The sequence below is a fragment of the Hypanus sabinus genome, chromosome 2 (genome assembly GCF_030144855.1).
Source record: "Hypanus sabinus isolate sHypSab1 chromosome 2, sHypSab1.hap1, whole genome shotgun sequence".
NCBI lineage: Eukaryota > Metazoa > Chordata > Chondrichthyes > Myliobatiformes > Dasyatidae > Hypanus > Hypanus sabinus.
The window spans coordinates 154,299,460-154,322,977 of record NC_082707.1 but is presented as its reverse complement, the minus strand read 5'-3'; the positions used below and the strand labels follow the sequence as shown (position 1 = coordinate 154,322,977).

Sequence of the window (23,518 nt, the reverse complement as noted above, 5' to 3'; positions counted from 1 at the left end):
TTTTACTGCAGGAAATTTGGCAGCCTTTTTATTATTTTAGACGGCTGAGCATTTCTATTTATCAAGAAAATGATCAATAATAATTTCCCTTTGCTGCCCCGTCTCCTTGCCTTCATCTTAAGACGATAAGACATGGGAGCAGAATTAGGCCATTCAGCCTGTCTAGTCTGCTCCATCATTCCGTCATGGCTGATCCTGGATCCCACTCAACTCCATACACCGGCCTTCTTACCATATCCTTTGATGCCCCGACCGATCAAGAAATGATCAACTTCTGCTTAAGTATATGCGCAGACTTGGCCTCCACTGCAGTGAATAGCAGAGCATTCCACAGGTTCACTGTTCTCTGGCTAAAACAAATTGGTTGCCGTTCAGTTTTTGAGGCTGTGCTGTGTAGTTCTGGATACCCTCACCATAGGATCTTCATCCAGTTGTGTTAGCATTTAGTGGCCTTCAGTTAATTAGCAATTCAGCCTGACAGTTTCTTGTTAGAACACTTAATGGAAGCAATAGCAACTGAAAATGTACATGCACATTCCTAAAGAAACAATTTCAAAGGTAATCTCATACTGGAGATGTGATTACTGGATCATTTGCCTTGTCAACAAATATTTAAAGTAGGTGATGATTATAGAACTTAAGCTGGAAAAAATGTTTTGACTCTTTACTCTTGGAATAATAGATTTTATCACATGCATATAATATATTAATGAAGTTGGAAATTTTTGAGAAGCCATGTATTTGATCCATCCTTACTGGTAAAGAATTGAAACAAGGAAAGCCATGTATCATTCCTTGTAATGCTACACGAGGCATGACACTTGGACCAGTATCACCTTTCTTATTTTTGTTTACACATGCTGAAACTTATTAAATGGAATATTTAAACTGTAGCAGTTCTAGTAGGAGGAGAGGCAGATGATAGTCTTCCCACCTGTAAGGAGTTTGTAGTTCTCCTTGTGATCACGTGGGTTTCCTCGGGGTGCTCTGGTCTCCTCCCACAGTCCAAAGACGTATCAGTTGGTAGGTCAATTGGTCATTGTAAATTGTCCAATGACTAGGCTAGGGTGAAAGTCGGGGTTGCTGTTCGTGCTGTATCTCAATAAATAAATAAAAATTATGCTGTATCCTTGCACACAAAAAATTTGATTTATCTATACTAGAAAGAAGCATGTAATTTCTTCCCCCCTCCCAGGAACTCAATCAAATTGAATCTTGCAGTCTTGTACTTGTTTGGTCACTTGCACAAGATTTACTGAAGTACTACATTTGATTTGGAACAAAGACACCTCCAGCCACCACATTTCCAGCCAAAATGTAATAGTTTAATTGCCACATACAAAGCAATCGATGTTTGGAACAACTGACATCTTGCCGTGAGGAGATTGTAAAGGTCTGGGGAAAAGTGTTACAGCTTATCTGTGGAGTGAATATAGAATCCCATCTATGCAGTTTCAATTGACCTCATGCTATTCACAGGCTGGCAGCAGATGTGGCTTTGTGAAATTCTTTGCAAAAGCAAATGGCTGCCAGGATCTCCATGAAATACTGCATTTTATTAGATCTTAATGTGGTCTGTTTGATGTATACAAAGCTTATTTTTCAAGTTGACATGGTGGGAATCCAGTACCAGAACATGAGGCATCCAATAATTTTTGGTCTTGATAACTGGCAGTCTTTATGAAAGTCATATCTGTTCAAGGTAGGTAAACATGAGCATTAATGGTGATTGTAATTTATTCAGCTAGCCTCTTCCTTGCTTACGTATGATGGAGAGTGAGGATATAAAGTGTTATTATATGAATTTTCAGCTCCTGTGAACTTTACTGATTTGCAATAATGTGAGTATTTTGCCTCTCTGAAACTAGAACACATGGCTGTAATTTATTGTAATGTACCTGTTCAAGTTAATAAATAGCAAGACAATAAACATGAAAAGATGATAATTGTGTTGTCCAGGTATGTTGTAGCAGAATTGTTTTTATATGGCAGTTTATAATCAATTGCATTGAGAACATTTGAACATGTAACAGTTGTGGCAAAGAACCATTTAATTTTAAGTAGAAAAAGGGGACAGCAACAAGAAGTTCTGAGTTGAATGTCTTGTCATCTGATCATTGTTATCAGGTCTAGTTTACTACTGAAGTTAAAGCTGACCTTCAACATTGTAAGAGCATCTCTTCTTTTTCCATCTGGCTTTATCTAGTGCTTATCACTCTGTCTCCCATGCTGCTGCTCCTTTGCACTGCTAAATATTGACAGTCTTTGTAGAGTGCCGTGACATATAACATGGACTTGTATCTGTCTTTTGCCTTCACAGGTCCTGCTTGGTTCTTCTAGCATTCTATTTTTTCTGGTTCAAAAGCAAAAAAAAAATTCTTGTCTCCATAAATTTCATAATTCTTGAAAAAATTTGTAATTGGAGTCTACATTAAAAAAATAAATGAGCTTATTTATATATATAAAGAAGGAATTCAAGATCTTGAAGCTTATTGATTAATTTTGAGGGGATGATATTATTGAATGCTGAGCTGTAATCAATAAAGAGCAACATCCTGATATATGCACCTTTGCTGTTGAAATGTCCAAGGGTTGAGAGAAGAGCCAATGAAATGTCATCTGTTGTTGACCCTTTGTGCTGGTAGGCAAACTAGAGCAAATCCAAGTTGCCTCTCGGGCAAGAGTTGATATGTTTCATTACCAGCTTCTCAAAGCACTTCATCATTGTGGATGTAAGTGCTACGGGATGATAGTCATTGAGGCAGATTACCAGATTCTTCTTAGACACAGGTATAATTGAAGTCTGCTTGAAGTAGGTGGGTAACTCAGACTGCCAAAGCGAAAGGTTAAAGATCTCAGTGAACACTCCAGCCAGTTGATCAACAGTATTCTTTAGTACTTGACCAAATACCCCATCTGGGCTAGATGCTTTTTGTGGGTTCATCCTCCTGAAGGCTGCTCGCATGTTGGTGTCAGAGACTGAAGTCACAGGATCATTTGGGCTATGAGAGTTTGTAATGGTCCCTCCATGTAATGACAGTTAAAATGAGCATAGAAGGCATTGATCTCATCAGGAAGTGAAGCCTTGTCGTCGCCTGCGCCGCTTGATTTTACTGTATAAGAGGTGATCGCATTCATGCCCTGCTGCAATGTTGAGCATCCTTCATTGATCCATAATTGCCACTTTGCCCATGAGATGGCTTCCTGGAGATTGCACCTGAACCTCTTGTAAATTTCTTGGTCACCAGAATTGAATGCCTCTGATCAGGCTCTCAGCAGATTGTGAATCTCATGGTTCATCTCATGTAATCACTTTGGTTGTTTTTGCCATGCTTGCTGCCTCTTCTGCACTGAGTATGAACTCTGAAAATTATACCGTGGAGAAAGTTGCTTTGCTGTGTTATATCCTATCTTGGGTATCTGCTGCCAATTAATATCACAACTTGTTATAATTTAATCAATATCAAGAATATAAATCTTTGAACAAATAATTTCCAGTTCATTAAATCTGACCTGATCTCTTAAATCTTCTATCTGCTAACCCATTCCAATTTTAAATTTCAGGGGAATTGGTGTTTTAAATAATTACTTGTATGGTATGGAATTCCTTTGTCTCATATTGGGGTGAATGTTGATCAATATTTCGTTGACTTGACATTAGTGGACATTTGATCACTTGAACTGATTTTATGTTAAGAAGGAAGCGATCGTATTAATTGCATTCGTTCAGCAGCTTCAAACTAGAATGACATCTCTAGTTTATTTTGTGAGGTTTTGAAAGAAAACCAGTTTAGGCAGACTTTGTATTCTAAGCTGTCGTGATGGAGTAATCTTAGGTTGTTAGTTATCCTACACATTTATTTCGATGGTCTTTAAGCATATCTTTGGATGCAAAGAGTGCTATTGCTCCAGGCCAGTAATTTTGCTCAAGAATTTTAATTGTGTCTGGAATTGCTAACCCTCTTCTCTGTAGTGAGAACTCTGTTGTGCTATTATTCGCTTATGGTGAGATGTCCTAATCGTTTATCCAATTTTAAGATTAGTGTGGCTAATTGAAGTCTTATTATTGGCATTCAGTTCTACCTTAATAAAAGCTAAACGGATTTTTCTGTAATGGCAACACGAATGAATCTGCAGATGCTGGAAATGGCATTGTGGCAACTAAACTTTTCTGGTTTGCAAACATTTTGGAAGTTACTGAAGATGTTGATAGAAACTGAACCTGGTTTTGAAGGGAAATGTATTTGACATATCATTGGCAATTCACTGAAATGCCCCAAGAAGTTCTGAGGGTTATTAAGCTGTGTTTTTCTGTAAACTGCAGGAAGGGAGCTTACAGCAGTTTGAAATGGTCAAGCCTCAAGGTAACAACATACTGTCGAGATTTTCAACAGTGGATGACTTGAGGCAGAGAGGATTGGGCACTGAAAGGAGGTCCACAAATGATTGGTTGGAATTGCATTGGTGCATCAGATATGGCAGAGCAATGAATGGAGTCAGCAACCACAGAATAACAGTTCATGGCAGTTATTGGTTTTAATCAGACAAGGGTTAGTTGGAAGTTGTGTGTTGGTATGTAATGTGACAAATTGGGTACAGAGGACTAGTAAAGAGGTCTTGGTGATGTAGAGCTGAGTGTTCTAGGAATGTGATGTAGAGCTGAGTGCTGTTCTAGGAATGTGCACTGTATCATACAGTGGCATTGTGTCAGAAAGGGAGTGCAGCAAAGATTCACTGGACTATTTTCAGGGGTGATGGGTTTGCTTCATAGGGAGGGATACAGGAATGTGGTCTAGGCTTTGTTGGAATCAGAATAATGGGCATCATGTTGGAACTAAAAGGATTCGATATGCTAATACAGGGAGGATATTCCACTGATTGAAGAGTCTAGGATCAGCAACACCATTTTAGAATAAGTGATTAAACCCATTATGAGATGGAAAAAGATAGATACTTTATTGATCCTAAAGGAATTTAGGCTGTCACAGTAGTGTTACAAGTGCACGGATATTCAGTTAGAAGAGAAGTAAAGAAGAATAAAAGATAAGTTACCTCAGACTGTCTAACAGGAGGTGGGTCATCTCTTCCCCAGCTATAGGTTGACTCATTATAGGGTCTAATGGCTGAGGGCAAGAATTACCTCATATGGCGCTCTTTGGAACAGTGCAGTTGTTGTCTTAGTCTGTTACTAAAAGTGCTCCTCTGTTCAGCCAAGGTGGCATGTAGAGGGTGAGACACATTGTTCAGAATTCCCAAAATTTACTGTGGGGTCTTTTGTTCTACCACAGCCTCCAATGGGTCCAGTTTGACTCTTATAACAGAGCCAGTCTTTCTAATCAGTTTTTTGAGCCTGTTGTTTTTGATGCTATTGTCCCATCACACCACCCCATAGAAGATTGTACTGGTGACAACAGACTGGTAGAACGTGAAGAAAGGAGGTGAACTTTTGGGATTCTCTGCCTTATTCACCTGTGGAGGCAGTGATTTTTGTCGTTCAAAACACAGATCAGTAGATATCTAGGCAATAACGCAATCAAGGGATAAGGGTAATATTGGTAAATAGCACTGAGCAAGAAGATTAGTGATATTTTCAATTATGGTGATGCAAATTTGAAGGGTTGGATAGCCTGCTTCCTCTAACAGTTGCATTGGAATGTGAATGTTTAATGACTCCAAAGGACACAGTGTTAATGAGAAGTAGGATGGATCTGAGATCTTCAGTGGAACAAGACAAGTAAAGGAATAGAGGCAAAAGAGAAAAGAGCCTCTCCAGTGACAGCTGGATAGAAGCGAACACAGATAGAGAAATACAATCTCTAATATAATAGTGGATAGGGAGATGATGTACAAGGATAATGAGGGCAGTGATTGAATGCATTCCACTGCCATTGCGTGAGTTTATTGTGACTTCACAAGTCATTATAATGACAATTCTGAAAATCTGATGGATGGGATTCCAGGGTACGGCTTCTAGGAAACGTGAGCATGGATTTAATGCTACTTGGGTTTTCATTTCTTTTTGTATGTAACATTTGTGTTAACTTATGAGAAGAAGATCCTTCAATAATTTTCAGGATCTCAATATTGTTTTATACACCTTATTCCAATTATGGTTATCCTAACTTTGTTATGTTTATTCTACTTCTGTAATGTTTCTAATTGTTACAAAAATGAGCACAAGAGATTCTGCAGATGCTGGAAATCCAGAGCCATGCACTTAAAATGCTGGAGGAACTCAGCAGGTCAGGCAGCATCTTTCAGAAAAGAATGAACAGCCAAGACCCTTAATCAGGACTGGAAAGGAAGGGGGGAGATGTCAGAACAAAAAGCTGGGGGGTGGGGAAGGAGGACAATCTAGGGATAGGTAAGGGCAGATGGGTGGGAAAGGTAAAGGGCTGAAGAGAGAGGAATCTGATGGGGCTGTGGTGGACCATGGGAAGAAGGAGGGGCACTGGGGGAGGGGATGGGCAGGTGAGGAGAAGAGGTAAGAGGCCAGAGTGGCAAATAGAAGAAGAGGGAAGGGGGAGGGGCAAAGGGAAAAAAGAGAAAAAATTGAAAATTACCTGGGGAGCTTTTGTCGAGAAGTGGAGAGCTTTAGGACCTTCTTTATGGGAGGTAGAATAAATAGGGACTGGACATCCATGGTGAAGACATGGTTAGGAGCATTGAACTGAAAGTTGTTGAGGAAATCAAGAGCAAGTTGCCAGAATGCTCATCTTCTGTTAATGGGAAGCATAATTTCACAATATTTAATAAAGCTTAATAAGAAATACACTGAAGCAAGATCAAAAAGAATTGTTATTGACAACAAAAGTGAATCAGTTTGATTTATTCTTTTTAATTTTTCTGTGCTGAGTGATTTTTTTTAGGAATACAAGAGCTTTTCTAAGTGTTGCATTATTTTGTCAATTGATTTTAAGCTTTTTTTTTATAATTGGTTAGTGGTGATTCCTAAAAACTTGTTCAAAATGAGTGGGAAGAAAGGATTAATACTTACGGTGACACTTCTTTTGCCTGAAATGAATTATTGATGGAATTGTAAACACTAATTTTTGTACTGCCTTGTTGTTCTCCAATTACTTATTACATTTTCATTGTTTAGACTAATCAGGCAGAGGACTGAAGTTCACAGGAATAGCTTAGTCATTTCTAAATGAGGCATTCTAATTGAAACATTTTCAGTTGATCTCTTTTGGTATAGAATTAGTTGCAGTGCAAGAGTATTGACTTAGAAGGCGTAGATATTAAGTGGGGTCTTTTCTGAGATGCGATGAAGGTGGGATGACAGAAGACATTGGTATATTAGAAGATTTTCACAACAAATTTCGTGACAGATGCCAGTGATATTAAACCTGATTCTGGAGATTGTTCTAAAATATTAGTAACATGAAGAAATATCTTGTACTTTGGCACTTAGATTATATGATGTACAAGTTGATTGAATCACTTTACTGCCACTAGATTAGTGCTGGTAAATTTACTTCATGTCAGCATTATGACTTTCAACATGTCAAGGTAAAACTATTGTTTCAATGGATCAAACATTCAGCTGTATTTGGAAATGGCTAACTTTTTAAATGAATCGTTGTTAAACCATAATAACATGATGTTATGACAGAATCTATGTTTTACATAGAAATATCTGTTTTAGGAAAAACAAGGTAATTTTAACAAGTCTTTTTTATTCCTCTCTGCCTAGAAATAATGGGAATTTTGGTGTGGTACCCAGTTGAAAATATTTTAATGTTTAGCATTTTCCTCATTCTGGTGGGGAAACATCTTCATTTGAAAAGTATCAAATCCTGAGGTACTTCATCTACAGTTAAAAGTACATTTATTATTAAGGTATGTATACCATATACAGCCTTGTGTTTCATCTACTTGTAGGCAGCCACAAAGCAAAGAAACACAATAGGATTCTTGAAAAACCCTCCTCCACCACAAACAGTCATAAGTCCATCTACGAAAATAATTTGTAACCTATAAGCCACAAATTGTTGTTGAAGAGAACAGAGTTCTTTCTTCTCCACTCTTGTTTCTTTCTTACTCTTTTGTCATCTTTGAAATGAAATATGGTCAAAGATTAAAAATGAAAGCTTTTTGAATTACAGAATGAATTCCTCATATCTAATGCTAATTTAGTTTATTTCTACCAGTGCTTCCCCTTTATTTTGGTTTGGTGGTTATATAGTTAAGGTGTCATTATAAAGCTTCAAATGCTCTCTTAAATGTTTTGATATTTCTATGAAAACTATATCTGTGGTAATTTAAAGGCGTCCTTTGTAAAGAACCCTCCATCGTCGCATGAAATGATACGACTGATAAATACCGTGCATAGGGGCAAATCCATCGGGAACAGAAATTTAATTTAATGCCTACTAGAAGAAATAATTTGGAAGACTCTTTATCTTCTACATAAGCACTCTCCTCTGCATCCCTCAATAACCTATTCAATCCAATCTTACTGCCAATCCTAACTGATATGGTTAAAAAGGCATATCTCAAAAAAAAGTGCAAGGCTGAGGAACAGGTGGTATCCCCACTTAAATCCTAAAATTCCAGTGAAGAACATTGGACATGGATCCATAATGTCATCATACCAGGGAAAAGGAAGATATATTGGTGGGCTCAACGTGATGAGTTTGGCTGTGGGATTCACAAAAAGTCTCCCAGAGAGAAGATCATCACCAGGGTCATTTTCAACCACTTTCGAACAGTGGAAGAGCTCCTCCCCAATTTACAATGTTGATATGATGGACATGATCTTCAACAACTTCAAGAGGAGTTCATGGAACTCAGCAACAGTCTTAATACATGGACTTTTTCCACCTCACTAATGAAATCAGTCAATGAGAACTGTAGGTTGTATCCCTCAATTTGAAGAGCAAACTTGAGGAAATCTGCAGATGCTGGAAATTCAAACAACACCCAAAATGCTGGTGGAACACAGCAGGCCAGGCAGCATACATAAGGAGAAGCACTGTTGACGTTTCAGGTCCCGACGAATGGTCTGGGCCTGAAACGTCGACAGTGCTTCTTGTAGATGCCTGGCCTGCTGTGTTCCACCAGCATTTTGTGTGTGTTGTTCCCTCAATTTGAAATTAATCACCACCTCTCCATCTTGTGCTTGCTTTATTTATAGCAAGAAAACTTTGCTGATTAACAGTTCTACAAAGCACATCACTGAATAGCCCAACTCTTTTCTGAACTGTTCTTGCTGTAACATTGCATCATATAACCTAGGAGTGGTGCTAATCCTCAAAACTAATGGGAAATTGTTCAATCTTTGTCTACTGTGTTGTAGAACCAAGTAGACATGAGCCTTAGTAGTTGGGTTGCAGAATGTGTTTAGAACATAGAACACAGGACAGTACAGGACAGGATGGGCCCTTCAACCTGCAATGTTGTTCCAAGCCAATTCAATTAGTAATCAAATAGCTAACTATAAACTAATCTCTTCTGCCTACACAATGGCCATATTCTTCCATTTTCCTCACATTCATTGCCATTATATAAGTCTCTAATGTTTCTGCCTGTACCACCACACCAGGCAGAACATTGCAGGTACCCACCACACTGTTTAAAAAACAAAACAGACCTTGTCCTTCACATCTCCTTTGAAAATACCCCATCTCACCTTAACTGCTTGCCCTCTAGTATTAGACATTTTAACCCTTGTAAAAAGATATTGTCTGTTTACTTTGTCTGTGCCTCTCATAATCATATTAATCTCTATCAGATCTCCCCTCAGCCTCTGCCACTCCAGAGGAAACCCAAGTTTGTCCAACCTCTCATTATAACATTCTGGTGAACCATTTCTGCACTCTTACAAAAGCCTCAATATCCTTACTACAGTGTATTATGGAGCGGCCAGAACTGTATGCAATACTCCAGATGCAGTTTAACTAGAGTTTATAAAGCTGCAATATAACTTCCTGACTTATGAACTCAATAACTTGAGTGTTAAAGGCAAGCATGCCCTGTGTCTTCAGAACCACCCTGTCAATCTGCATAATCACTTTCAGGAAGCTATGGACTTGGACCCCAAGATCCCTCTGCTCATCAACATTGTTACGCTCTTTCCCTTAGCAGTGCACTGAACCTTTGCATTGCACCTACCAAGGTGCAACACTTCATCTTTGTCTGGGTTAAACTCCATCTGCCATTTCTCTGTCCAAATCTGCAACTGATGTCGATGTTTGCTTTGCATATGCTCTTGGCCTTTACACAGAAGCATAGGAACCTCAAAATCTGCATATCAAAGCTGTATCAATCTACCACAATCTCCTTGACAATAAAGGTTATGGTGAGGCATTAAGAGACACAAACCATTTGGAGATACCTTGGATGAAAGGATGATGAAATTCACATTTTAGCACAGCCTATAATTGATTGAGGAAAAGGGTTTGACAGTCAAGACTAAGTCCTGATGTAAAACTTGTGGCTCCCAAGCAGCAATACAGATGAGAGTGACATTAGAAATCTGGAGTGATGAAAGCAGAAGATGGCTTTCTCTCTGCTCTAAAGGAAACTAAGAGAAAATATAATAAAGGATATTTAAAATGGTTAGAGTAGTTAATTAGATTAAGTAGATAAGTTCTGCCCACACTGAAGGGATACAGGCTTGCATTGTTTGGTAAACAAATCAGAGATAATTTTGATGAATACCAGTGGGTCAGTGAACAATATTTGAAATAAGTCCATGGGTGAATATGTGGCAGATTGAATCTATAATGTGGAAAAATGTGATGTCATCCACTTTGGTAGAAAAATAAGAAAATCCTTTGTGTAAGTAGTTGTGGATTGAAACATGCTGATATTCAAAGGAGCCTGGATGTCTTTGTGTGTGAATCATTGAAAATTATAAGAAATTAGGTAAGCAAATGCTTTATAAGTAATTGAGTTGTACAGCAACAATGTCCTAATATAATGCTCAGGTGAAATTGAACCTGGAATATTGTGTACTAGTCTGGTCTCCCTAGCTGAAAAAAAGATCTATTTACAATAGAAGAATGCAAAGAAGATACCTCAGACTGATTCCTAGAACAGAAGATTAGTCAGAAGAGAGATGAAATGAAGGGGATGATATTTTCCCTGAACCAGGGTTGCAATCTCATTCAGGGTTGAGGGAGAATATGTCTCTTCAGCAAAAGTGTAGTGAATCTTTGGAATTCATCAGTCAATTTATGATTTTCTAGCCATGCAATACGTTTAGAGCTGTGGATAGATTTTTGGATATTAAGGGAATTGAGGATTATAGCTTTAGTGTTGAAAAATGTCAGAGGTTTAAAAATCAGCCATGATCTATTTGAAAAGCAGATTGTTTGTCAGTTCAAGAAAGGAGGAATTTGTTTCCCCCTCACAAGAATCATTGTCTTGGGCATAGTGGTGATTCATGAATACAATAAACAGATCACAGGCCTGCTGATAAAATCCTATGCTGTTGAACTGATCTCTTTGTGAGTACAAATTGGCCAATGATGTGTTAAGAAAACAATGAGTTTAAACAAGGGTGCTTTTTCTTCTCAGCATTTTCTTGGAGTTTCCTTTCCTCACTCATTTTCCAACAATGTCTCTTCACATTTAACTCCCTCACAATGTTCTCTCTGCACAACAACACCCCCTCCCCACTCTGTCTCCTCAGAACCAGACCCTAATTCCAACTCTTGGAATAGACCTCATCAACCAACACCATCTCATTACAAGAGAGCCCACTTCCTCTTAAAACTGTTCTCTCTCCACTCAAACTTTACTCTTGCATTGTGCTATCCTCCCCTCACCAATAAGCCTTCCACTCTTAATGATATTTGGACCAATGCAGTATTTCAAAGTAAATAAAAGACTACATCTACTTTAGATTATAATAGCATAACTTAATAATGCATTTAAGAACTGTTTTGCAAGAAAAAAAAGTCTTAATGCAATTTTGAAGAACAAGAAGACAATTCACTTATGGTAAAACATAAGAGGTTCTGTAGATTTTGGAAATCCAGAGCAACACGCACAAAATGCTGGAGGAACTCAGCAGGTCAGGCAGCATCTATGGAAATGAATAGACCATTGATATTTTGGGCTGAGACCCTTCTTCAGGACTGGAAAGGAAGGGGAAAGATGCCAGATGTTAATTTATTGATTGTTCACTTTTATTCTAGTGGGCGCTTGAAAGCATTTGGAGGCAATTTGCAGTACATGGGAATATGTTTAAAATAATGAAGCTCCATTTGTATTTATAGTTGGCTACATAAATAGTTGAGTTTGCCTTTGGGAAAGAGATAATAACTTTCAAAAATAGCACTTGTCTTCTTTTGTCATATTCTTGCATAATTACAACTATTGTGCCGTCTTAGTGTCTCCAAGTGAAGTTTAAAATAACCATCAAAAGGACTTGACATTGTAGTGTTTGGAGTTAAACAAAAGCTATAGCAGAAATAAGCTGATAAGCTCTCACTACCTATTAAATGCTCCTGATGGTGTGTGTCTCAAATAACCTCTGACAACCAAGTCTAGCTCCTGGCTGCCTTGTGTGGCTTAGCTACTAAGCTTAGTGGAGCTGTTTCTACTGACAGGAGAAGGGGCAAAGGCAAGTTACTGCTGCCTTAAAATCTTTTGCTTTGGGCTAATGGGGCTTGTTAGCCATGTCTTGCAGCTCGTCTTGGAGAAAGTAATCTCTCATCTCAAACTTGCACTGTCTTAGTCTATATCCACTCACTGGGAAGGCTTTGGGAGTAAACCCCAAGGGAAGACTCCAGATCAGGAGTCCCTATGGTAGTCCTATATTAAGTTCAGTGCTGACTGGCAACTCCTGCGGCACAGCAGGTGTCAAACTGTATTGGCCTTTGCCATTCCTTTTGGATTAATCAGCTGCATGGAGAGGGGGAGCCTGCTGCAAGGGCCAACAGTTTGTTCTCCACATTGTACTGCCCTGACTTGCATATTGATGCAGGCAGCTAGGACGCAACTTCCATAGTCAACTCTGACCAATGGAGGGCCTCCCCAGCAAAAGTAAATACTCAATAGTAAGCAGTTGACTAGTCCCAAGTGCATACAAATTTCCTATCTCAAGGCAGCCTTTCTGCACCTTTGGGTACAACACTCCCCAACTTCTGGATCCTCATCTGTTCCCTCTTCTAGCCTCCTGCCCCCCCCTCCCCCCAACCACCCAACCACCCAACCACCACTGCGAAACCTTAGGCAGGGTCCTTAGGATTGAGGCTGATTCTTCACTATGTTTTGATCCAGTCATGCAAATAGAATGTTTATAATTCTGTTAGTTATAAATAATTATCTCATTTCTCCCTGCCAGTAGTTATAAAAGCCTGATAACACATCACCAGGCTCAAGGACTACTTCTACCTGCTGTAATGGAATTACAGTAAGGTGGACTTTTGATCTCACAATCTACCTGGCATTGGCCTTGCTCCTTATTGTCTGCTGTGCTGCACTTTCTCTGTGATTGCAACACTTTTCCTGTGAACTTTCTCTTGTACTTTCCCCTTCTACTACCTCAAAGCGTTATTGCAATGGAATGATTTGCATGGATGGCATGCAAAACAGGTTTGCACTCTATCTCAGTACATGTGACAATAGTAAGCCAATATATTAGTTTATGTTGGTTTTGAGTTGGACTGCCATACTCTGCTTTATATGTGTAAGTTGTCAGCAGTGACTGTGAGCAATGACTGTTAATATTGCTGTTTGATTTTGGTCAATTTGAGTGTTTGTATTCAATTTGCCTATCATTTGAGTTTTGTAAAAGCAACTTTGGGCAAATGAGGAGAACACAAAATAAACAAGGGTGTGTAGAGGTGGAAGAATATGCACATAACTCAAATAGAAAGCAGCCACGAGCAGTTTCTGAAATTGAAGCATTGATTGGCTGAATATGGTTGCTGAGGGAATACTCATGGAATTGGTTACAGGTGTTCCCCCTCCCCCACAAAGGTAGAGCGTTCCTATGAAAACTTTCTTAAGCTGAAATGGCGTAAAGCGAAGAACCATTCATTTATATGGGAAAATTTTTCGTAGAAGCAAAAAACCTCTTTGTAATGCGAAAACAGGTTACTAATGTAGGTATTTTGTAAAAGTGGCGTAAAGCAAACATTAGTAAAGCGGGGGGGCACCTGTATATGTCATTATTGGATATACCTGATCACTGAATGCAGGTGATAAAACCTAGATGGTTTAAAATGTGCTAGTTATAGAGCATTCTGATTGATAATAGATTTCCATCATTGTATTCCATTGCTGGAATTTAAAATTCATAAGTGCCATATTTGAAAAGCCAAATTCTGCCTTGTATTGCAAGTAAGATTATGAAGCATCCATTTTAACATGAAATGCCTTCTGTTTGTCCAACAACAAAACAATAAAGGCTATTGCTCCTAAAGGGATGGTACAAACCTCCACTAACTGCAGCAAATGTATTTGACAGTGGTGCAGAGGGATTACATGGACATCAGGGAGTGTGTCCCAGGATACTTGTAGAGATATAGAAGACCTGGAAGCAATTGTAGAAAGAAAGGCATTTGCTTTGTGTCATTTAAGCTCCCATCTTTTGGTGTATGATGGCTTGCAGATATTGCATAGTGGCAGTTTGCATTTGGTGGAGTTTTGAGGCTGGGATGTGTGGCTTTAGAGCTTTGGTCAGAAGCCAGAGAAATCATGGTTCTTAAAATAGCTATATTGCAGAGTAAACCTTACAAAATGAGCTGTGATCCTAATGGGAATGATGGATGACTTTGGTTAAAAAAAAATGGGTCAGCAGAATAACATTGCCCTGTATCTCCTGTATGAGACATAAAATGCTGCAAAATGGACAGAATATGTAGCAATCGTTGTTAAGATGCGATACCTGAACATGACTGTTGGCTTAGCTGAATATCTGCATGGGAGATTTGATAGTTATGCGGAACAGTCCTCGGTGCTAAGTGATTCTTTTGACATCAAATGTCCATGTAACAAATCAAAGAGAGGATGAGCATGGAAGACAGTTCTTTGGCACTAGGATCTGAACTGACCATTGAGCACTTGTCTGGATTACACTTGTACACATGAATCCTATCCTCCTGTTCTGGCCAGGTTCTCCTGCTACCTGCGTGCACTAGAGATTATTTACATGAGCCAACTAACCTACTGAACCACTTGGAACAACCCATATCACCACAAGCTGAAAGTTCCATATGGACCAGACCAGAGTTTGGTATTGAACCTGGGTGTCTGGAGCTGTTAGGCAGCAGTGCTTACCGCAGTATCTCTATTATGCCCCCTTTTGTAGTGAAGCCTTGAACCTGAAATGAATGTTGCTGGACTTGCTGAATATTTCCAACTCCTCACCCCCCCCCCCCAATTCCTGTAGAGAAATGTGGGAATGGGGAGGGAGGAATGAAGCAAAGGGAGGTGGTGAGAGAACCTGTTAATAATTTTGTTATTCAGTTATTGTCTCACAGTTCTGGAGAGTTGGATTCGACTCTGACCTCATTTTAAACAAGTAAGAAAACAAAATTTTATCTTGTCTGTAGACAGTTAGAAGCTAAGCAAGAGTTTTCATGATTTGTTGTTGGGATTTGGCCAGGTAATCTTGGCAAGGTAATAACCAAGAGGATCCTTTGAGGGCAAAATATACATTAAACAACATATTTGATTTTGTTAGGAATACTGATTATTTAAAGCCTCTGCAATCCAAAGAACATGCTGCATTATCTACTTCCAGATAAGATAACCTGAAACTAAATACATCAGTAAGTGCAATACTGAGAGCGCTAGCTGAATTCCCTTAGAATGCTTTTTTCCAAAAAAAGCTGATACTCTAAACTCTCAGTTTTAGATGCACCCTTTCTACATCATATGTGGGAAATATATTCACTTTACATTCTTTTGTTGTTAGCACTTTGGTTTCTGATAATTATTACTAACTTGCAGTGGGATTTTATTTCTTTTAATGATGCTGTCACTGAACTTTGATACAGATGGTTCCTCTTTAAATTGCGTAGTGATTATTGTAACTTTCACTCTATAAAATGTTGGAGCTGGCCAGATTTCAGCAAGAAATTCCTTGAGGGTTGTTTCAATTTGTTGTATGTGAAACTAATTATTTTTTTCTCTCATTTTTGTTGTATTTCAGTTTGAGTCATCAGCCCATAATGATAATGAAGTGTTAATAAGAATTCCAGTCATTAATAAACTGATGTTTGTGGTTTAGGAAGTTCAGTTGAGTATATTGGGCTGATGTGATTTTGTATTTGATTTGTGTTGACTGACAGAATCTGAATCGTAGATCCTGGATGGTATTAGTTTATAGCTATGGTGTCATTTAGAATTTTGAGTTTATCATGTTTTTGTTAATTCTGATCTTAAAATCTAACAACTGCCTTGTGCTCCACAAACATCTCTCTGCAAATCATAATCTATACCATTGCTTTCCTGAACCTTTAGAAAAATTTCCCTGGCTGTTGCAGTTTCTCATGCTCCCCACAGAACAAAAGATTCTGTGGAAATTCCAACATTTCAGATAACTTCCATTACTTCATTTTTTAAAATAATAACTTGCAGTAACGTAATTATTGAAATGGTCTTCTGGTCAGGGATAGATGCTGGAGGAACTTTGCAAGTCAGGCAGCTTCTATGGAGGGGAATGAACAGTTGACAGTTTTGGGCCAGAACCTTTCATCGGGACTGGATGGAAAGTTCTATTGCTACGATAAGGCCACACTCAGGTTGGGGGAGTAACACCTCCTAATCCATCCTCCAGCCTGATGGCATAAACATCGATTTCTCTAACTTCTGGTAATTGCTTCTCCCCTTCCCCTTCTCTCTCTTTTTTATTTCCAATTCTCTCCCCTTTCTTTTCTTCACTGGCCCATGAACACCTGGTACTTCTCTTCCTTCTGATTTTTCCATGGTCACGATCCTCTCCTATCAGATTCCTTCTTCATCCCCTTGCCTCTTCTACCTCTCACCTCTCAGGCCCTTACTTCATCCATCCACCTCGTCACCTGGTTTCACTTGCTATCTTCCAGCTTGTACTACTTCCCCACACTCCTCCTCCTTATTTTGCCCCCTTCTTTTCCAGTCCTGATGAAGGATCTTGTCTGGAAACATTAACTGTTTATTCCCCTCCGTAGTTGCAAATGCAAAGAGACCTAGGAGTCCGAGTTCACCAGTCAATGAAGGTGAATGAGCAAGTGCAACAGGCAGTGAAGAGGGCAAATGGAATGTTGGCCTTTGTTACAAGGGGAATTGAATACAAGAGCAATGTTCTTTTGCATTTGTACAGGGCCCTGGTGAGACCACCCCTGGAGTATTGTGTACAGTTTTGGTCTCCAGGTTTAAGGAAGGACATTCTGGCAATTGAGGAAGTGCAGCGTAGATTCACTAGGTTGATTCCTGGGATGGCAGGGCTGTCTTACGCAGAGAGATTGGAGAGATTGGGCTTGTACACGCTGGAATTGAGGAGATTGAGAGGGGATCTGATTGAAACGTTTAAGATAATTAAAGGATTTGATAGGATTGAGGCAGGAAATATGTTCCAGATGTTGGGAGAGTCCAGTACCAGAGGGCATGGATTGAGAATAAGAGGTCAGTTATTTAAAACAGAGTTGAGGAAGAGCTTCTTCTCCCAGAGAGTTGTGGAGGTGTGGAATGCACTGCCTCGGAAGATGGTGGAGGCCAATTCTCTGGATGCTTTCAAGAAGGAGCTGGATAGATATCTGATGGATAGGGGAATCAAGGGATATGAGGACAAGGCAGGGACTGGGTATTGATAGTGAATGATCAGCCATGATCTCAGAATGGCGGTGCAGACTCGAGGGGCCGAATGGTCTACTTCTGCACCTATTGTCTATTGTAGTTGTTGTCTGATTTGCTGATGTCCTCCAGCGTTTGAGTGCATATCTCTGGGTATCCAGCATTGGCAGAATCTCTTATGTTTATGTAGTGTTGAGGCGTTGGCTATAACTAATTAAATTAAAAGTGCTGGTCAGTCAGTGTATGAGGAAACGGAAACAGAGTTAATGTCAAAGTTTCTTTGTCAGAATTGGAAATAAAAAAAAACAAGTTAGGTGAAGGGGGTGGATTTGGGCGTAGGGAATATCTGTGATAGAGCGAGGCCAGGGTAGTGATGAGAGAACCTGTAAAGGGGTAGATCCGGTCAGTGGGGGGCCAGTTGTACAGAATGCATTTCTTTCTTTGTAAAAGTAAATGAAGGCAGTTGGAAAGTGAGAGTTCTAGGATAAAGCAAGGACAATAGAGAAGCAAATCAAGCTGTGACAGTTCTTCATTTGGAATGCACCTTCCACATTGTTTAAACCTTGCTGAGAATTGAGAAATTAAATCATAATGTAAAAAATCTTCTTCTTGTTCCACTACGATGGAAAGCTGCTGGCATATATATTATTGATGAGCCAACTTTTTGACTGTGCAGCTGTTCCGATCTGATTACAGGTCCCTTTGTGAACAATTCATCATCCAACTGGCCTGCCAGGATGTGATCATATCCTCTCTCTCAAATTGTCATTTTTCTAAGTTAAGTTTTGTTTCGTCATGCTGTGTGCTGTGTTGACAGATAGGAACTAGACCAGTCTAGTTTATTTCTGTCAATGATTATTTAAATTGAATTACTTTGCAGCTGTGCATTTTACTTGACATATATGGACACCGGAGTGATTATGTTAAATATATCTCAATTACCTGTAGTGAACAGTGCAGAATTTACTTGAGGATGTCCAGTAAAAATTGTCCAGAAATTGTCTTAAGAACTTTTCTAAGTAAAATGTGTTAGAATGAATAGTTAGAATGATTGCAGAACTAACGTAACACTGCATCAAGCACTATATTTTGTGGGCAGTGAACTATGATTGTATTTTTTTACTCAGTCTATTGTTTCTTTGGTGTTTTGCAGGACTCATCAGTTGTTGTGAGTAAACAGAGAATCATGAACATGGCACCTCGAAAGCGAAGCAGTCGGGGCCTTTCCTTCATATTCTGCTGCTTTCGGGGGAGTGACCACCCAGAGATCACGTACAGGCTGAGGAATGACAGCAATTTTGCACTGCAGACAATGGAACCTGCATTGCCCATGCCTCCACCTGAAGAACTGGATGTCATGTTCTTGGAGCTTGTGGTATGTATTTTGAATGCAGACAGTCAAATTAAATAATAACCTTTCGAGATGTTAATCATCAGCAAATGTCTGTTTCTTTGAGCATTGCTGGTACTTACAAAATCCTACTACAATTAAAATAGTAAAGGCTGCAAACTGTTTTCTGCCAGTAAACAGAGATACTTGTACAATTGTTTTTCTATTGTTACTAATTCACGATTATGTTTTCTTTAACAATCACATGAGGAAAGGTAAAGCTTTTGATATCAGTACTAGGATTTATATTGAGGTGATTTTGGGTCAGGGCTGGCTCCTTTTGTGAAAGGAGTTACCAAAGACAGAAGGAAGAAGGTGTCTAAAACTGATTGAGTTATGAGTAACTTGTGTGCCCATTTTTGGTCATAAAATGTATATAAAAAAACTATGCATTTGTCATTTTATGCATATCTGCTTTTAATGTTTCAATAAAACTAGATAATCTAGCATTTTTAAATTGCAATTCTGAAGATTGTAAGATTCTCCAAAGAAAAGATTGTAAATAATCTTTTTGCAATGAGCTGTAGAGCTCCTAGTAATTATTGTTTAGTTACACAGAGAATAATTGACTGTTAACATATTAAACATGGATTACTAAGTATACTTTTTTCTAAGTACATATATGCCACCAGATACAACCCTAAGATTCATTTTTTGCGGGCATTCACAGTAACTACAAGAAACAGAATAGAAATAATGAAAGACCACCCCTGACAGGATGGACAACAGAATGTACAAAAGGCAAAAAAACTATGTAAATACAAGAAGTAATAATAAATAAGCAATAAGTATCAAGAACATGAGATGAAAAACCTTTGAAAGTGAGTCCATAGGTTGTGGGAGCAGTTACGGATGAGGCAAGTCAGGTTATCACCTCTGGTTCAAGAGCCTGATGGTTGAGGGGTAATAACTGTTCCTGAACCTCTGTTCTCTCAATGAGGACTGGCTTATGGACCTCCGGTCTCCTCCTCCTGAAATCAATAATCATCTCCTTGGTGTTGCTGACATTGAGTGAAAGATTGCTGTTAAGGCACCACTCAGCCAGATTTTCAGTCTCCCTCCTATATGCTGATTCGTCATCACCTTTGATTTGGCCAGTGACAGTGGTGTCATCAGTCATAGAATTTAGTTCTCCCTAATTCAACCTAAATTCTATTTTTGAAATAATTGCAGGATTGCTTGTAATCTGAAAAGTATGTTTGTCAAGTTGGATGATTAAAAGATCTACTGTCCCTTGTGCTGTGTTTGAAATTGCTGTCTGGAGGGAGCTTGCTGTGGAATGCAGAACCTCCAGTTTGGGTAGCTATTGGTTCAACATATGGGTGCTAAGTTAGTACTGCTGCTTCAGTAAAGTAACTATATAGATTAAAAATAGACATTGTGGTTCTTTTATAGTAATCTTCAATGGGGTCAAATCCTATTTGCAAACCTCTCCAACTGCTTGTTATTATCGGTCTGCACTGAATTTATGAGTTGTGGTTTTGTGGTAGTTTCTCTTGAACGAGAGAGCAAAAGAATGCCATATATGTGAGGCTTTTATAGAGTGAAAATTATTCTGAAGAAAAAATTGTTAATGAAGGCTAAATGTAATGGAAAATGATGAAATTAAATTTTCAAAGTTGAAAGTAAATTTACTACCAAAGTACATGTATGTCACTGTATACGACCCTGAGATTCACTCTCTTGCTAGCATGCAATATCTATAATAGGATAATAAGCATAATAGAATAATAGCCATAATAGAATCAGTGAAAGAGAGCACCAACTTGGGTGTTCAACCAGTGTGTAACTAGGAGAAGACTGCAATTACAAAAAGAAAGTAACAATAATAATAAGTAATAAATATCGAGAACGTGAGATGAAGAGTCCTTGAAAGTGAGTCCATAGGTTGTGGGATCATGTCCATTACGGGCATGTGAAGTTGAGTGAAGCTGTCCCCTTTGATTCGAGAGACTGATGGTTGAGGGGTAATAACTGTACTTGAACCTGCTGGTGTGAGTCCTGAGGCCCTTGTACCTTAGCTGATGGTGGCATGACCTGAGTGGTGGGGGTCCCTGATGATGGATGCTGCTTTCCTTTGACAACATTTCATGTAGATGTGCACAATGGTAGCTGGGACATATCCACTACTTTCTGTAGGATTTTCTATTCAAGGGCATTGCTGTTTCTATACCAGGCTGTGATGCAGTGAATATACTCTCCATTACACATCTTTAGAAGTTTGTCAAAGATTTAGATGTCATGCTGAATCTTCGCAAGCTCCTAAGGAAGTAGAGGCACTGGCATGCTTTCTTCATAATTGTACTTATGGGCTGGGTCCTGGACTGGGCTTCTGAAATAATAACACTGAGGAACTGAAGGTTGCTGACCTTCTTCACCTCTGATCCTCAGATGAGGACAGGCTCCTGGACCTCCGGTTTCCTCTTCCTGAAGACAATAAACATCCCCTTGGTTTTGCTGCCATTGAGTAAGAGGTTATTGTTGTGGCACCACTTAGCCAGATTTTCAATCCCCCTTTTCACCACCTTTGATTCAGCCTGTGACAGTGTATGACATAGGAGTTGTGCTTAGCCACACAGTCATGAGTGTAAAGCAAATACATCATGGAGTTAAGCACACAGCCCTGTGTGCACCTGTGCTGATGGAGATTGTGGAAGAGATGTTTTTGCCATTTCACACTGACTGGGGTTTACAAGTGAGGAAATCGAAGATTCAATTGCTCAAGGAGGTATTGAGGCCAAAGCCTTCAAGCTTATTGATTAGTTTTGAGGGGGTGATAGTATTGAATGCCAAGCTGTAGTTGATGAAGAGCATTCTGATGTATGCATCTCTGCTGTCCAGATGTTCCAGGGTTGAGTGAAGAGCCAATGAGTTAACATCTGTGGTCCTATTGTGACAGTTAGTAAATTGGAATAGATCCAAATCGCTTCTCAGGCAGGAGTTGATGTGTTTCATCACCAATCTCAAAACACTTCAATGTGTATGTGGGTGCTACTGGATTGTAATCATTGAAACGGTTTACCATGTTCTTCTTGGGCTTGGTATAAGTGAAGCCTGTTTGAAGCAGATGCGTATCTCGGACTGCTGAAGCAAGAGGTTATAGATCTCAGTGAATGTTCTAGCCATTTGTTCAGCACGAGACTTTAGCACTTGGCTAGATACCCCATTTGGGCTGGATGCTCTTTGTGGGTTGTTATGAATGCACTACAGCTCTGAGGGGCCGAAGGGGCGGGGGAGCCCCCTCCTTTGTGAGAATCGCAAGAGCATTATTGGGTTGGCTCAGAGGACCCAGGAAATGAGAGAGACCTGGCCATTGTCTCCTGGAGACCACGTTTGTGGATTGGGGACTATGCTACGTGCAAGCCCTCGGGCAAAGTGGGCTGGTTGAGAGAGATTGCATCATCCCAACCTGATTGACATCTGAGACCCCGTGAGGAAGTGTAAAGAGGGTCTGGGGGAACAACCCCTTCAGACGCACCAGAAGAAACGCTAACAATCCCGTAGTAGCGGGAAGCCATTTGAAGGAAGCCACGTGCGTTCGGTTCCCTCGCCTGGGAGCCGGTGGCAGGTACCACAGAACCGATGTTCTTGAACTAACCACGGGGAACCAACTTCCCCGATTCAACGGATTTGCATCATAAAAGACCCGGGCAAGTTTCTTTTCTCACAAATCTCTCTCTCTCTCTCTCCAACAAGTGAAAACCCAGCGGTCCCCAAAGGCTGAAGCCTGCAGGAACTGAGTGACTTTTATATTTCCATCGGACAATATATTATCCCCTAGACAAACGGTCGAGCTATTTCTTATTGATGATTAGTATTATACCCGCGCTTTTAGATTGAGTATTGATGACGTATATTATCTGAATGTTTGTGTTAATCTTATTTTCGTGCCCCTTTATAAATAAAGACTTTTAAAAATAGTACCATCAGACTTCAATGGACCTCCCTACCTTTGCTGGTAAGTAATCCAGTTACGGGAATTCATAACAGGGTTTACCGACCTGAAGGCCGCTTGAATGTCGTCCTCAGAGACTGAAAATCACAAGGTGATTGAGGGCTCTGGCTGCTCATTATGGTTCTTCCATGTTTGAAAGTCAAAGCTAGCTTAGAAAGCATTGAGCTCATCTGGAATGTGAAGCCTTGTTGTCACCTATGTCGCTTGATTTTACTTTACTAGAGGTGTTAGTATTCAAGCTCTGTCACAACTGTCGAGCTTTCTTAGTTGATTTGCGTTTAGTCTGGAATTGCCACTTTGGTCACCAGACTTGAAAGTCTCTGATCTGGCCCTCAGCAGATTGTGGGCCTCATTGTTCATCCAGGTCTTCTGGTTGTTGAAGACTGACTGACTGATTTTGTGGGGACACACTCGTGTTTTAGTAAAGTTGT

The 23,518-nt window shown here is 39.5% G+C and overlaps 1 protein-coding gene across 2 annotated transcripts in view; it reads left to right on the top strand.

Annotated features, from left to right (window-relative positions):
• Positions 1 to 23,518, top strand: part of daam1a (dishevelled associated activator of morphogenesis 1a) — a 168,496-nt gene that overhangs the window by 28,188 nt on the left and 116,790 nt on the right. For both annotated transcript variants that reach the window (XM_059956979.1, XM_059956987.1), the window contains one exon: positions 18,896 to 19,117. In XM_059956979.1, coding sequence (XP_059812962.1) covers positions 18,929 to 19,117 — 189 coding nt within the window. In that variant the 5' untranslated portion in view covers positions 18,896 to 18,928. The remainder of the gene's footprint in view (positions 1 to 18,895; positions 19,118 to 23,518) is intronic.